The sequence below is a fragment of the Oryx dammah genome, unplaced genomic scaffold (assembly GCF_014754425.2).
Source record: "Oryx dammah isolate SB20612 unplaced genomic scaffold, SCBI_Odam_1.1 HiC_scaffold_19, whole genome shotgun sequence".
Taxonomy (NCBI): Eukaryota; Metazoa; Chordata; class Mammalia; order Artiodactyla; family Bovidae; genus Oryx; species Oryx dammah.
In genome coordinates, this window is record NW_024070203.1 from 4,082,136 (window position 1) to 4,098,410 (window position 16,275).

Sequence of the window (16,275 nt, forward strand, 5' to 3'; positions counted from 1 at the left end):
CCCTGGTCCACATTCAAGCCTTGCCTTCTTACCTTCCGGGCTGCAGAATCAAACTTTCCGGGCTCACCAGCACCTGATTCTTCTCCTTTGTTGCTTTTTAGCCCAGGGACACTGGCTTGGCAGTTGCCACAGAAATTCTAATGAGGATAGAGATAAGATCACTTAGAGATTCATCAAAGAAATGTATAAAAGTGAGCTCTGATTGGATTTGAACTTCTATCTGAACCTTTGTGAGGGCTGAATGACAACCACTGCTATGTCATTCTATAATTTAATCGGTTAGAATGACTACTTTTTGTGGCGGGGGGGGGGGGGGGCGCAAAAACTATCTTAAAAGATAAACTCAGTGCACTGCCCTCATTGTCCAGTGGTTAAGACTCCATGCTGCCAATGCAGGGGGCACAGGTTTGATACCTGGTCATGGAACTAAGATCCCACATGTCTCATGGTGTGGCCAAAAAATAAAAAAGATAAACTCATAATTCAAGGACATAGAGTTCCAAATGCTTAGCAGCGTGTTAAAAAAGAGGTGGCGATAAAGTCTGGAATAATCAGCAAGATCACAGAGCTCATACAACCAAGAGCATAAATCCTTAAAAAAGAAAGAAAAAAAGAGAAAGCTGTGAAGAAAGGATTTTTCCTTCTGAGAGCCCAATCAGTTGGAAACCTATACACAACTTTCTAACATTTTGTTAGTTGAAGCCCTCATGTGGGAAGTAATTACTTGAGTGACTTGGACTTGACTTCTAAGTCAAATCCAAGTGCAGATAGGAAATCTAAGTGGAATTACCTTTCCGTCCCCTTCTCTGTAATCTTTAGCTGATCTGGAAAGGCTTGAATTTAGGTGTCTGAGCTCACAAGATAAACTTCTTATCATGTAAAGCTCTACAGAGGCTTATTTTTAAATACATTGTTATAAACATATGATCAGGAAAGGCATAAAATAGGGACCACTGAGTGGGGGAGATAGTTTCAATTTAACAACTGACCAAAGGTAGGACAATAGAAGCCTCTATTCCTTCATCCTTTTAACCAAGTGGAAAAATCTTTAAACATGAAGTGGGAACTGAAATTTGCCACTGATGGGAAATTGACAAGAAAGCCCATATTATTCAAGTTCAAAATTTTGACCCAGTGTATATGAGGACAAGTTTGGTTTCCAAACATATGCTCCATGGAAGAACTAATTTTTGTATGGTATTGAAAACATTCTGAGGCAATCTGCCTAAAAAATGCTGGGTTAGAAGAATTCTCTTTATGGTGGTCCTTCTTAGTGCTGGAAAACATTAGAAGGAGCTGGAGTGCGCAAAGTTTCCCAAACCAATTTGACCACCAGGATCATTTCATTTAGTTAATGTGCTGGTAAGGAGTAAAGAAACACATACCTAATTGTAGGACGACAACTATTAAATCTGAAAATCTATGAAGGTAGCAAGATGCTTAAGGACTTAGGAGAACCAAAAAGCTTTCCCTGTTTCAAAAAGTATAAAGGAGGTGAATTACTGTATCTGTAGACTTTGGAAATAAATAGTAACATTTTAGAATGGATTATTCAATTGATTTTTTAAAAACTGAAGTATAGTTGATTTGCAATGCTGTGTTAATTTCAGGTACACGGCAAAGTGATTCAGTTATATGTAGATATATATCTTTTCAGATTCTTTCCTACTATGCTGCTGCTGCTAAGTCGCTTCAGTCGTGTCCGACTCTGTGAGACCCCATAGATGGCAGCCCACCAGGCTCCTCTGTCCCTGGGATTCTCCAGGCAAGAACACTGGAGTGGGTTGCCATTTCCTTCTCCAATGCATGCATGTATGCTAAGTTGCTTCAGTCATGTCCAACTCTGTGCAACCTGGTGGATAGCAGCCCACCAGGCTCCTCTGTCCCTGGGATTCTCCAGGCAAGAATACTGGAGTGGGTAGCCTTTCCCTTCTCCAGGGGATCGAACCAACCCAGGGATCGAATCCAGGTCTCCTGCATTGCAGGCAGATTCTTTACTAGCTGAACCTCCAGGGAAGCCCTGTAGCCCACATGTGTGTGTGTATAAATATACTGTCCATTCCTACATTGACAGATACTGTACATGAAGTTAAGTGGAACGTAAAGGGTTCAATCTTAGCATTCCACAAAGAAACAGGCAAATACATATCCTACATATGTTCCATTATCATCCTCCCCCATCTGTTTTACAAATAAAATAAAGGGAAGTTGTTAGGACCAAACTGGAGCCAGGACAGGCTCTAAGGGGCAGGCTAGGCCTGAGGTTTAGTCTCTAGGAAAGCTGAGGCACTGGGAACTCCCACAGGCAGTGTAGCTAGACCAATCAGAAAAATCCCCGTAGCCCCCCGCCCGCGCCAGACCTGAGCCAATCCAGATAGAGATGCGAGGTTTAAAAGTCCCCCGCGCGCATATGGTTTAACCAATCAGCTATGCTGTTACAGAAACAAAGAACCGTCTGTATAAAAGTATATGTGACTCGGAGCTCGGGGCTCTTGTCGGATTCCACTGTGCTGGATGAGACCTGGGCCCTAACTCGAGCTAGCAATAAACCCCTTTATGCTTTTGCATTGCTGTGGACGTCTTATTCTCTCAGGTTTGGGGACTCGGACTCTGGGCATAACATCTGGGGGCTCGACCGGGATCCCTTTAACTGAGAAGAATAACACTCTCCCGGCAGAAGGGGTTTCCTCACTAGGAGAAGAGATTTCTGAACACTGGTGTTAATTCTGGTTAAGTCCAGCATAAGACCGAGGCCTGGCATTGTGCTGGGGAGGCGGCTGGCTCTGTGGACGTCCTGCTGGGTGCAAAATCTATCGTTATTGGTGAAAAAGCCAAGACTGACATCCTGACCACTCGGGGTACCCAGGGGCCAGCTTGCCTGCCAACGGACCAGACCCAGTGGCCTCAACTGGGACCCTTTTGTCCCTGGTCTCCTCCTGACGCGGACAACTGGCCAGAGTGCCCCGACTGGTAAGAAACAAGAGACTTTATTGATCTCTCTCCCCTTCCCTCTCTGTCTCCTCTCCTTAATCCTTCCCATCCTTCCCTGTTTTTCTAGTTCCCTGGTCCTGGACGCAGAAATCTGGTCGAAGGGCCCTCAGCCTGAGCTGAGGATTGGAGACTGATCACCTCCTCTTGGCAGAGAACTCAAATTCTGGTTCTGATTTCTGGTGTGACCGAGTTCCAGTCCTCCCTTCTCTGGAAGCCCAGGGAAATGTCCCGTAATGCCTGGGTATCTGTAGGTGGCAGGAGACATCTGTAAGGCCACCCCCTTTTCCCCCTCTTCTGCCTCCTTCCCCTTCTTCTTTCAACCTGGCTTCCTTTCCTCCCTTAAAATCTTTGATGTTACGGAAAGGCTTGGTGGGCTACAGTCCACAGGTCGCAAACAGTCTGATACGACTGAGCAACTTCACTTTCACTTTGATGAGGACTGCTGGGTTTATATGTGTGTGTTTTAACTCTGTGATCTGTGTAGTGATTTTTGATGGCCATTTTGCTTTGTCTGGCCACCATGGGTTTAGACCTGCCGCCATTTGTTAGAACTTGATTTTCTTTCCCTGTGCCTTGAGACCAGGGCTCTTAAAAACACTTATCTAGACTATCTCTAACTCCTGACACTGAGGAAAAAAAAAGACTTAAAGCTAAATCTTGCACTGTGTCTTGTCTAAATATGTCTTGGTATGTCTCTGTCTCTGGGTAATATTTTTGAGGTTAATTTGTATATGAGATCTATTTATTTGGCTTAAAAGGTAAGCGCTTACAAATCAAGTAATTCTAAATTAAACAATAAATTTCAGGTTTATGTGAACTGGGAAATACTCAGTGTTAAATACCTGATATTAATATTTGTTTGTTGACCTATTTAATATAGACATGTCTTAGAGTACTTAACATTAAAAAATATTTTCATTGTACTTAGGTTTAATATGTTAAATATTATATCTGTTACAAGTTTGTCAACAAGAAAATTACCTCAAGTAAAAAAACTTCAAAAAAATGTAATGAGATATGAGCTTTTAGATAGACTCTATTAAGAATAATTATGCTTTAGGAATGTCTGTCTGAAATAGTCTGTCCAAATTGGGGTAACTTGAATTGGGTTGTGCTAAACTAAGTGATGGAAGTTCACTGACTAGCTAGCTCATTTCCAAATAGAGAAAAATTTTGAAACATTTATTACTGAACATTAGTTTCCTCTTACAAAGAAGCTAAAGAAATTTGGGACTGTTAATGACTAAAAATAAGCGGGCGCAAAAACTTGAATTTGGCTTTTCTCTCTGTTAAAAGGACACACTTTCTTCAGATGTTGAACTGCATTTGACAATAGATTTAAGTTCATTTGCCTCTTAAATGGTCTGTTCTGTATTTGCCTCTGAAATCCCATATTGTTACTTTGGCTGAGTGAATAGCTATTGTCTCACAGTGACCTATAGTCCCATCTGACTCAGTGCTTGAAACCTTTCTGATATTTGTTGATGAAACTTCCTAAATCGTTCTATGAAACACTTTTGGCTTCTAGCTAACTTTGGGGTGCTTCAGAGGGCCCCTGAAGCATCCCAAAGAGAGATATTAAACTGTGTTTATTTGGTTGGTTAAATTACATAAAAAAGATTATCAAATGAGTAATAAATCTGCTCATATTATAAAGTAGGGTAAAATTACTAATACAGATATCCTAAAAATTATATGGAGTTTTTAACATTCTGATATGTCCTGGTATTTTAATGGAAAACCTGATGACTTCACAAAAGTTAGCAAAAGGACTGAATGAACCAGTGAATATACTTATAACTTTTATGGTTTCTATCTGAAAAATTATGGGGTTGAATCTTATGTTTTCAGGGAGTAGGGGAAATCTTCCTCTCAAACTAATTATGACAATACTTTGGTAAAATTAAACGTTATAAACAAAACATTATATTTTCTATCTGACTCCTCCAAAAATTGGAAGTTCTTAGGTTTCCAGTAAGTTTATCAAATGAGTTAGGAAGGTTATCTCATAAATACAAAAATCTCAAGAGATTTTTGAGACCTTAAAAAGGGAAGAATTCACCTAGATTTGTTAGGCAAAATCTGTGATAAGCCTTTGGTGTGAGTTTTCCAGCCCTGTTTTATTTTAAAAGTTCAGTCTGAGACTCTATAGATGTTTCAGCAAAATAAAAAGCCTATAATCAATTATGGTTATAAAAATCATCAGACGAAAATCAGTGAGAACAGACCTATTTTGCAAACAAACTAGCCTTAATTTGGTTATATTTAATAAAAATAAGGGTAACTTTAAGGAGAAAAAGATATTTTGAAATGCTAAATACAAGTTTGTTAGTGGAGGTCTGCATCTAGTAAGACTCATCTCTTAGATAGTTCTTTGCTGTTATGTGATGTTAATGTAAAATTTAATTGAATTCTTAAAGAACACCCTAAGTTTGTTTCTGAAGCTTATCTCAGTAATCTATCTTTGGATAAAGATCAGATGCCTCATGACCTGCAACCAGGACTGGAAAAAGCCATAATTTATGGGACTGTCTCCAACATGAGTGGAAGGACTTTTTTAATTAGGAGAAACTACAGTACACCAGGATGAGAAGACGATGACATTAGAGGGAGACAGCTTCCCCAAGATGCTGGACCTGATTCGTATGATCATTTATGTTTTCTTGACTTCTTAGACCTTTGCATATAAGTCAAATGCTCTTCTATCATAGGCCTGATCCTATGCTAGTTTTAAAAATCAATCCAATTGTTGGGTTTGTGTCCAATTACCTGTGTCTAGCTCTGGGTCACCTTGGTAAATTTCTCTACTACCAAACTCTAACTGGTTGGCCCTGAGAAAATTTACTTAAAAATTATAGTCATATGCAGGTCACTATGGTATTACTAGATAGGATCCCCTCACCGGGCCAATTAATAATGCCTGCTCTGACTCTGGCTATAAATTTGAGTTTTTTTTCTACTACCCAAGCTCAATTAGAACAAGAAAAGTTTCCACAAAGAAGAGAAAAATCTCCCACAATTATGGGATGGATTCATATAGATAATACCAGGCTACAATAATTTAGGTTTAAAGTCTCCTTTGTTGGAAAAAATAAATAAATAAGTAAATCATACTAAAGATAATCAGTCTAGTAACACTAAAAAAAAAAAACAAAAAACTGGGCTATGTGCCTTATAGATGGTGCCAATATATAATTTTCCTAAAAGATAAAGGTTCTACAGGACCAACTAAGTCAGATGACCTGAAGATATACTGGGCTACTGGCTAATGAAAGTTCTTAACCTAAGTCTTACTTGTGACTTTACTAACACTGCTGGCTATGTTATTTGTATTTTCCCTGTCTTACAAAATTGCTGTTTCTTACACTGTCCAATATGTGTGTGAGGCCTCTAATAGAACAATATATAGTCCTATATGAGATCGATGATGGTAACAGTGTAACTCTAGATATGGCAAGAAGCAGCAAGAGGGACTATTTTCCTGGACCAAAAAGCTAGTAAGACAGGTGGTCCAGAGAATTTTAGATACTGTTTTATGGCCTAGTCCAGTAACAGCACATTGAGTGGCCTGTTTACCTGAGAATGGACACTCTCAGCACCATGGGATAAAATGGTCATGAAGTGGCCCCCTCATGATCATGGTCAAGTTTATGAGCAAAAAGGGGCTCTGCCAACTGAAGACTGACCCTCGCCATCTGCATCTACAAAGATTAAATCATGGCCGCTGCAACTGCTGACTTTCAACTCCCCTGAAAGGAGTTCAGGGTGAAAATCAGGAATGAGGCACTCTGTGCTCTGAGAAAAACTGGCAGAACAGGCCTTCAGATAGTTAGATCTTTTCAGGAGAAGATTTTATGAGTCCCAATTCTTGCATCTTCTCATACCTAGAGAAACACTGATGTCATTAACGGTAAAATCTGCTTTGGCTATTAAGGAAAAGTTTACAATTAAAAGTCAAAATAGAGTAGCTATGGTTCAGATATCCTGGGAAATAACTAGGTGATGCTATGGGTGTACTTTCAGATTAGACCTTGTATTGCTAAACACTTGAGTTTTCTGAGTCGTATCAGGCTTGGATGCCACCATTTTAAAACAATGTCTGCTGAAAGCTACTAACCTTACTTTTTATAAAACTAGGCAACTGGCTACATGGCTACAAGTCCCCCTGAAGTGCCAGGTCCAGACTGGGTTTCAGACCTATTCTTCTAAAAAAAAAATGAGATTAGGATTTTAATCATACAAGACTCAGATCTAAAACTTGAAACTCAGAATACTTCTGATTCAGTGTCTATACTCCAAGCTGGGGCAGTCCTATGCCCCATTTTGAAGGAAGTTATCACAGTCATAGTTGCCTAGTTCCCTAAAATTAAACCTGAGTGGGACTCTCTGGGGCTCTGGAGTGCAGATCTGTTCTGTGTTCTCCATTTCTTATCTGTAGGACATAGACTTTGTTCAGCCTCCTTGGCCTTCCCTGAATTCCAAAGCATGGATTCAAACAATGGCTAATCAGGGAAGGGAGGGGATACAAAAACAGAAACAATCAAAGGTTGGTACAGCCTCCAGACAGAGTCGTGGTTCCTACTCAAAGAAATATGCATAACAATGTCTTTGAGCCCCCACCCGGGTGGAAGATGGTAACTTCAGACTGAACACAAGATTCCTGGAGCACAGCTCTGTTGCCTCACCACCAACCCATCAGAAGGGGTCACAAAGCCTGCAACCCTCACCCCAAATGTTGCCTTCTGTTTCCGGGGACCAGAGATGACCATCCTGTTAGGTCTCCTGTTTGGCCCTTGTCTATTTCATCTCTGAGAGGGGCCCACTAAATTGCTGTTCCTACAAGGGTAGAGGCTGGTTTCAGATGTGGAAAACCCCAACTTAGATCAGGTAGAGAGAGACTTCTGCTCCATTAGGCAGGCCTACGCCCATGCACAGCAGGAAGAAGTTACAGAAAAAAGAGACCTCTGCCCCAATTCCCAAAAAGTATCTTGAGTATGAAGTCTCTAGGGGGCTTATGTACTGCGTTAGGGGAAAAATGTTGTTTTTATGTAAATCACTCAGGGGTAGTAAAAAAATCTATGGCCAAAGTAAGGAAAGGGCTAGCCCAATGGAAAAGAGAGCGAGAGGCCCAACAGGGATGGTTTGAGTCCTGGTTCCAACAGTCCCCATGGTTAACAACGCTGATTTCCACCCTGGTGGGCCCTCTCATAGTGCTACTACTGATTCTCACTCTTGGCCCCTGTATCCTAAATAGACTTATCACATTTGTTAAGGAGCGCATCAATACAGTCCAGGTACTAGTACTGAAGCAACAGTATCAGGCCCTGCCCCAAAATAAAGAGGAAGATTCCTCTATGTAGCTAAAGACAGGGGGGAATGTTAGGACCAAGCTGGAGCCAGGACAGGCTCTAAGGGGCAGGCTAGGCCTGAGGTTTAGTCTCTAGGAAAGCTGAGGCACTGGGAACTCCCACAGGCAGTGTAGCTAGATCAATCAGAAAAATCCCCGTAGCCCCCTGCTTGTGCCAGACCCAAGCCAATCCAGATAGAGATGCGAGGTTTAAAAGTCCCGTGCGCGCGTATGGTTTAACCAATCAGCTATGCTGTTACAGAAACAAAGAACCGTCTGTATAAAAGTATATGTGATTCAGAGCTCGGGGCTCTTGTTGGATTCCACTGTGCTGGATGAGACCTGGGCCCTAACTCGAGCTAGCAATAAACCCCTTTATGCTTTTGCATTGCTGTGGATGTCTTATTCTCTCAGGTTTGGGGACTCGGACTCTGGGCATAACAAAGTATTACAGAAAAAAATGGCAGTGAGATTAATTCCCTAGGAGGTGGATAATAGGTAGAGATTATTTTTATTTGGTAGAGTCACAGGTGGTAGGGTAATTGTCAGCTTTGGAATTTTGTAATGCACTTTGTAAAATCCCATGACATAAAACTCAGCCTTCAAGCTAGCTGTTTCTTGAGCAGCTTTTCCTTTTGGACTGGCCAGGGCAGATACTGTGAGGAGGACTGGGTTTCACAGTGGAGAGCCCAGCGGGTGGTGACCACCATTAAGAGAAAGCTCACTCCAGGGAGAAAACGGTCCGCTCAGGGTGTTAATGGCACTCTTCTCTCATAGCTCACCTCAGAACTACCCACTCCTCCCTGCGCCCTGGCCGCCCACCCCTCCAGTCCCAATATGAGAGGCCAGTAAAGAAGAGAGTCAGGGGATTAGTACCAGTGGCACAAGATACAGATTGGATCCATGTTCCTTTTTCTGTCTGAAAGATGCTCTACCATTAAAAAAAAATGGACTTTTAGTTCAGGCTAACTCAACCTCTGGTAAAGATTTCCTTTCTGATTTTTTTTCTGGAAATTAGCACACAATTTCTTACATGGCAACAGAATACCTTGAACAAGGCCCCGATGTCTCCCAAGAGAGGAAGTGCAATCTGTGGATAAGGAGAAAAAACCAAATACAGGTATTTAGACATATACTGGCACTTATAATACAAACATACAACAAATGTAGATATTTACCCTCAAAATGCTGAGCAGCTGAGATTTCTCATCATAAAGCTTCTAAGAGCCTCCCATTGCCATCACAATGGTTGGCTAACATGAGGCTTCCTATTCAGAAACAAATACAGGACACTAACAGAGTTCATAACCATTTTTGAGAAATAGAGAAATACCATTTCTTTACCATGAACACGGAAACACACACACACGTCATCATTTCAATTCTGAGGTATGCCGGGCAACCATCATGCCAACCTTAACATATTATTGGTTTTAAATTATACATAAAGACAAATCATTTGTTAAAAGGAAACCATTCCTCTGCCAAGCAAATCATCAGGCTATTGAGAAATATGGAAAGTACAGGACGTTTGCCTTAAAGCTGTTCCTCATTGAATTCAAAAGAGCCAATAGGTGGCTTAAGTGATAGGCAAAATAGATACGGGGAGACTCAGGCAGAGTCTCCCTTGTGTCTTAAAATGTCCCTTCAGAGAGACACCATAAATCCCAGTAACGCTTTAGACTCCCAGACAAAACACACATGATTCACTACATTGGGGGGTTAAAGGCCAAAATACCTTGCTGCACATAGCTTATGAAGGCATGTAAGGCCTGCATAGTGAGAAGCAGAAGGATTTGTGAGACTTAGAACTGAGAGGCTAGATTTGGATTTTATTATACAAAATTCTTAATACGATGTCATGTACCATATGGCTTCTTAAATTATAAGTGCTGATTCTGAGGCTATTTAAAGGGATTTCACTGTCACTCAAAGCAAAGTTTAACCTGAAACAAAACTTTGGACACACATTTAGTGCCTAAACCCATTTTGAAAAAGCCTACTCAAGGCAGTTTTGTAATGTAATCATTTCAGCATTTTAAAAGCCACAGAATCAATAGATATGTACCATATTGTGGGAAACTTACCTGCAAACATTCATTTAGAAAAATGAAATTCATTTAGTCACTAGCATTAGAAAGAACAGAATCTGTGGCTATGTATTTTAACTCAGTTTTCCATGGGATTGAGACATTATATGCCAAGGTTCAACTTGAGGCAAAATTGCACAACTGAATTATGCCCTCAGGAAATAACTATTCACCACACACACAAGAATGCTGATGTAGCTTGAATTTTTTTCCCCTTTAGAAAATAATGGGGATAAACAAAATCACCAAGCAGTCACTGAGCATTCTAATTGGTTTGGACAGCAAAACTTGCTTGGTAGGCTGTTTGGCTTCTGGGTGCATTAAAGATACATAAATCAGGCAGTGTCTGTCAACATACCGGGTCACCTGGGAGACCTGGCAGACCTGGCTTTCCATCCCTCCCTGGAGCTCCCTGAAAACAGAAATATCATGTTCAAATCTTTGCACCTTGGAACAAGAGCAGATTAAAACAGGTTGGGGGAGAGGGGAAGCAGGTAAAAATTGTTCTTACATCATTCCCTGGGGTCCCTGGAGTTCCTGGCAACCCAGGGAGACCTCGAGGACCCTGCAAAAGGGGGAAAATAGTTACTTACAAGGACAGTCCTTTAGTAATTTCCCCCCAGGTCAGCAAAGTGGATTTGTGGTGCCAAATAGCTTGGTTAAGTAGCTTACCTGAATCCCTGGCTCTCCAGCTGGTCCTTGGGAGCCCTGAGTAGAAGGAGATTCAGTGATCATAATTCTGCTGGGAATGTCCATAAATTATCCACAAGGGATAAAGGAACAAATACTGTCACGTACTTAGTGGAGCAGCAGGGCTCGCCACCACACACAACCCTGAAAACTCTCTGCAAAGTTTGCTAAGAGTCCTGGGTGGCAGGTAGACCCCTGACCAAATGCAGTGCTGGAGGTGCCACCATGACTGCGCTTGGATGCCTGGGATTTTCGTCTTGGCCCTGCCATCCTGCACATTCATGAGTATACAAACACCACACCTGAGTTCTGTCGGTCAGACACTGACCGCCCACAGGGTAACCAGCTCAGGCTTCCTTCCTTCCTGCTTTTTACTGTGAGTCCTTTCTCTGAAGAAATTGTCAGAACCAGTTTTCAGTGATAGGAGTAGGAAATAAAACTTCAATCAATTATTCTTTTCTGTGTTAGGAAACTGGAATTTGGGGGAAGCTAAAATGGGCTAGAAGATTATCAGTGAATCTGATGATGACAGATACTTCCCTACTGCATGACCGTGGGCCTCTGGCTGAGGAAGTGACTGACTACCTGGGTAAGCAAAGAGCTGGGGTCCCAGTACCTGACTTCACTGCTTGCTGCCTTCTCTCTTCTTACTTTGAAATAAATATTCATATTGTCAAAGCTACTTTTTTGCTTCTTTGCTATTTATTCTGTGTGTTGAAGTTATTTTTGGTTTGTTGGTTTATTATTTTTTCTTGCTTCAACCTCCTTCACTCCCCTAATAATTTCCTAAACCACTTTTTTACTGTGTTCAACCTCCCATCTCCAGTGGTCTTTACCTTCTCTCCCTGGAAAATCAAACAGTAGTCAAACACAGTACAGCCATTCACTATTTACATCCTCTTTTACCTCTCAGGATAATTTCATTTCAAGGCCAATCCCCAAATTAATGTCATTAGAATAACCATTTATCTCACTTTTCTTGTGCAAAAATCTGTTAGTTTTTTCATAGTAAATATAAAGTTTTATCTCTTAGTGCTATTTAGTCCACAAGCATACATACAATGGTCATTATTATCCTTATGGCTATTATTTGTCTTAACGATTATCACAAACAATTTTTACTACCTCTTCTCTAAGATAATACATAGAGATTTTTGATATCTCACTTATATGCACTCCATTAAAATTAAGTTTTCATTTTCTAATTGAAAACAGACAGTAATATAGAATAACCTTATATTGGGGCATTCTCATAATCTTGTAAACATGAGTTTGTACTTTTTAATATACAGAAAGGGGGAATAAAGGGTTAAGTCCACGTTTTCTAATTCAAAAAAATCAGTGTATGTGTGATTAGCATCTGTAAGTCAATAAACAGTGGCTACCTTCTGTGTTAGGATGTAACTACAAGGCCCATTAACTCATGCCCTCTGACTAGCATTTTTTTGTATTTCTTCCTCTGACCATTTCATTCTTTTCTATTATTCATATATGTCACAAGATCTTATTTCACAATAGCAGGTCAACCGGGTTCCAGGAACTTGACTGAATTTCACTTACAGTTCGGCCAGGAATTCCTATCCCTGGGGGGCCTATGTCACCTGGCGAGCCTCGGATACCTGGCAGTCCTCGTTCACCCTGTGCAATGAGATGCTTCTATTAGTGAGAGGTTCGAGGGACATGAATTTTCTAGGCACATTTTGCAAATTATTAATTCTTTAAAAATTATCTTTGATATTTTACCTTTGGCCCTCGTGGACCAGGTGCCCCAGGACTTCCATCTAATCCCTAAAGAAAGAAAAGAAAATCGGGTTAATATATTTTCTTTTTCTAAAAAGTTTACTTACATCTAAGAAGTTATAGCTCAAAAATATTTCATTGCTCCTCATCTTTTTTGCATAAACTGTTTTCTGTAAAAGAATAAGGAACAAGGAATACAAATTTTACTAGGTTATAAATTTTGTATAGTTACTTTAAAATATAAAATGTTTTCATCTTTAAAATGAGGCATCTGGTATTGAGAACTGTTTATTATTATTATATAAAAGGTCAAAGGGGATGAGGAAAAAAAGGCATATGAAATAAGCATATGGTTTAGATTTTCCATAAAATGTCCTGGGATTGGCCCAAGCCACAAAGACTTTTTTTTTTTTTTTTAAATAGATGACTGCCTATGGCCACATATGCAGAGCCTCTAGAAGGGAAATTTCAAGCAGTTTGTTTAAGACTGTCCAAGGAAGGTTCATGTTTTAAAACTAGTATACTTTACTAGCCTTCTTTGATCCCTAAAGAAGATTCAGAGGGTGGGGTGGGGTTATAAATCTTCCAAAATTGTATGTAAAATGGTATGTATATGTGCATTGTCTTCAGAAGAGAGGCCTTTGTATCAAATTTCCAAAAAGATTAGACCTCTGATCTAAAGAATAAGATGAAAGCTTCTTTTTTCTGCAGACCTAAACTTATTCCTATACCTGTGATCAGAAACGGGGAGTATACAGTTATTCATCAACTTTCAAAGGAAATATCAGCAAAAGGGTTACTACTTACTGGTTCCCCTGGCAGGCTTTTTCCTGGAGGACCAGCCTCACCTTTTGGACCTGGAAGTCCAGGAGGGCCTGTAATCCCACCTGGGTCTCCCTGAGGAAACAAGGTAAGATTCTCACTTCACAGCTCAGGTTCATGGTGGGTGGTGTGGCAGCAACCATACTTTAAATTGTCATCACAGTCAGTCACACTGCATTCTCTCATTCACTCATTTCACAGTGTATACTGAGTGCCCAATCCACACAGACACTGTTCTCTTAAGTGCACTTGGATTGTGGAGAGCTATGTTAGAAAGTTTATAGTCTCCTGAAATGTATGTAAGTGAATAGACAGATGCACAGAAGGGAAAATCTATTCTTCATATAATTTTTACATTTTCTTTAAGTTATTCTCAAGTAATGGTTCAATATGAATATACTATTTCCTTGTAGACATCAAGAAACACGTCATGAAATTGAGACTTCTTAGGTCTAAACCTGTGCTGTCTATAACTATAGCTGAGCATGAAACAGACTTTTCAAATTCTGAGATCTTCATCTCCAAAGCGGTTCATTTTGTCACATTGTGTTTCAGTGCCAGCACCCGGCTGCCACAGTGAACAACTCCAGAGAAGCCATTCCTGCATAGTCCATGTGAACATCTATCCCCTGTGCAACCTCAGCTGCCATATCCTGTCCTTTCACTCCTCCAAAGCCCTTATGACCCTGTCTCATACTCATCCTCAGCTACTTAACATACAGAGTGAGTGAAACAGAAGCGATACCTTTTCTCCTTTAATGCCTTGTTTGCCTGGGATACCGTGTTCTCCTGGTAACCCCTAGAAAATTCAGAATTAAAGGGCAAGATATATTAGAACATTTCTTATTGTAAAAACATTTCTATCTCTGAGTCTTTGTCAGGAGAACTAAAATTTAACATATGGGAATGTGCTGATTTTGGTCTCCTGGAGAGAGAAAAACATTAATGAAAGTATGTGGCTTATTGTTTCAAGTGAGGAAAACTGGATGTAATGGGGAAAAAAATAAATAAGGGAGAACTGAACCAAATGCCCATCCATATTACTGCCCCAAACGGGATAAACAGAAAGTATACTTTTACTTTGACTTCGCAACAGAGGCATTTTCTCTTTTTATTTTGTTCTCCTTTTTAGCCTAGTCCTTATCACGTAACCTCATTTTTTACATATCCTGTGGTTCCACCTGTGCCACCAGCATTTTGTTCTTTTTTTTTTGGTAAGATCTCTCCTTTAAGCTCACCTGCAATGGTTCACTAAATGGTTTGGGGGATGCAACAAAAAGTTTTGCTCCATGAACTGAATGTTCAAAGAACCAAATGACCAAATGTGCTGAAGGATGAAACCTTGGAGGCTCAGCCTGGGAGCACTGATAATAGAGCAAGGTGTCAAGGGGATGCTCCCAAAATGATGGGAAAAGGAGAGATTCTAACAGTTTCATGGAGCATAATCAAATTGCCAGACAGAGGTCAGTGTCCAAGAAACATTTTCCTTGTTTTGCTCAAGTGAGGACTGATGGAGAGGTTTTGACTCCCAAGATGTCAGAAGGCCAAGGAATTTGTCCAAAGGACACAAAGCTGACATCAGAGAAAGGATATAAAAGTGAATTTACTCAATCAAAAAAATAGCAGAGTACACATTTTTATTCTTTACAGGTGCACAAGGAATGTTCTCCAGCTAAATCACATGCTAGGCCACAAAACAAGTCCAAATAAATATGAGAGTAGAAATTGTATCAAGCATTGTTTCTAACCAAAAATGGTATGAAATTAGAAATCAATTACAGGAATAAAAATGGGATAAACACAAAAACATGGACACTAAACAACATGCTATAAAAAACCAGTATGAAAATGAAGAAATAAAAAAGAAATCAGAAAACACATCAAGACAAATAAAAAAGGAAACACTACTTTCCCAAATCTATGGGGTACAGCAAAAGCAGTTCTAAGAGGAAAGCTTGTAGTGATACAAGCCTAACTTGAGAAACAAGAAAAAAATCTCAGATAAAAAACTGAACCTACCAACTGAAGGAATTAGAAAAAGAAGAACAAGTGAAACCAAAAGTCTGCAGGAGGAAATAACAAAGATCAGAGAGGAAATAAATGAAATAAAGACCAAAAAAACCACCAAACAATAGAAAAGATCAACAAAACAAACATCTGTGTTTTTTTAAAAGATAAACAAAAGTGGTAAAGTTTTCATGAGAGTTCATCAAGAAAAAAAGTGAGAGGATACACTTAAACAAAATAAGAAATGAAAGAGGAGAAATAACAACCATTACCATGAAGATACAAGAAGATAATAAAAGAGCACTACCGTTATATGCCAACAAAGTGGACAACCTAGAAGAAGTAGACAAATGTGGAAACAAAATTTTCCAACACTGAATCAGGAAGCAATAGAAAATCTGAACAGGCTGGTCACTAGTAGTGAAATTGAATTTATAATAATATTAATAAAATTACAGAAAGTAAATAACTGGAACTGGACAGCTTCACAGGTGATTGCTACCAAACATATAATGAAGAGCTAATGCCTACTCTTCAAGATTACTAAAAACTGAAGAGGAAGAAACACTCCCAAATTCATTCTATGAG

At 39.9% G+C, this 16,275-nt stretch overlaps 1 protein-coding gene across 1 annotated transcript in view; it reads right to left on the reverse strand.

Annotated features, from left to right (window-relative positions):
* COL19A1 (collagen type XIX alpha 1 chain) overlaps positions 1-16,275 on the reverse strand; it is a 351,927-nt gene that overhangs the window by 39,481 nt on the left and 296,171 nt on the right. The window contains exons 21-29 of the mRNA XM_040262167.1: positions 14,426-14,479; positions 13,666-13,755; positions 12,862-12,906; positions 12,679-12,756; positions 11,101-11,136; positions 10,940-10,993; positions 10,787-10,840; positions 9,387-9,428; positions 33-137 (exon numbers count right to left, since the gene is read on the reverse strand). Coding sequence (XP_040118101.1) covers positions 33-137; positions 9,387-9,428; positions 10,787-10,840; positions 10,940-10,993; positions 11,101-11,136; positions 12,679-12,756; positions 12,862-12,906; positions 13,666-13,755; positions 14,426-14,479 — 558 coding nt within the window. The remainder of the gene's footprint in view (positions 1-32; positions 138-9,386; positions 9,429-10,786; positions 10,841-10,939; positions 10,994-11,100; positions 11,137-12,678; positions 12,757-12,861; positions 12,907-13,665; positions 13,756-14,425; positions 14,480-16,275) is intronic.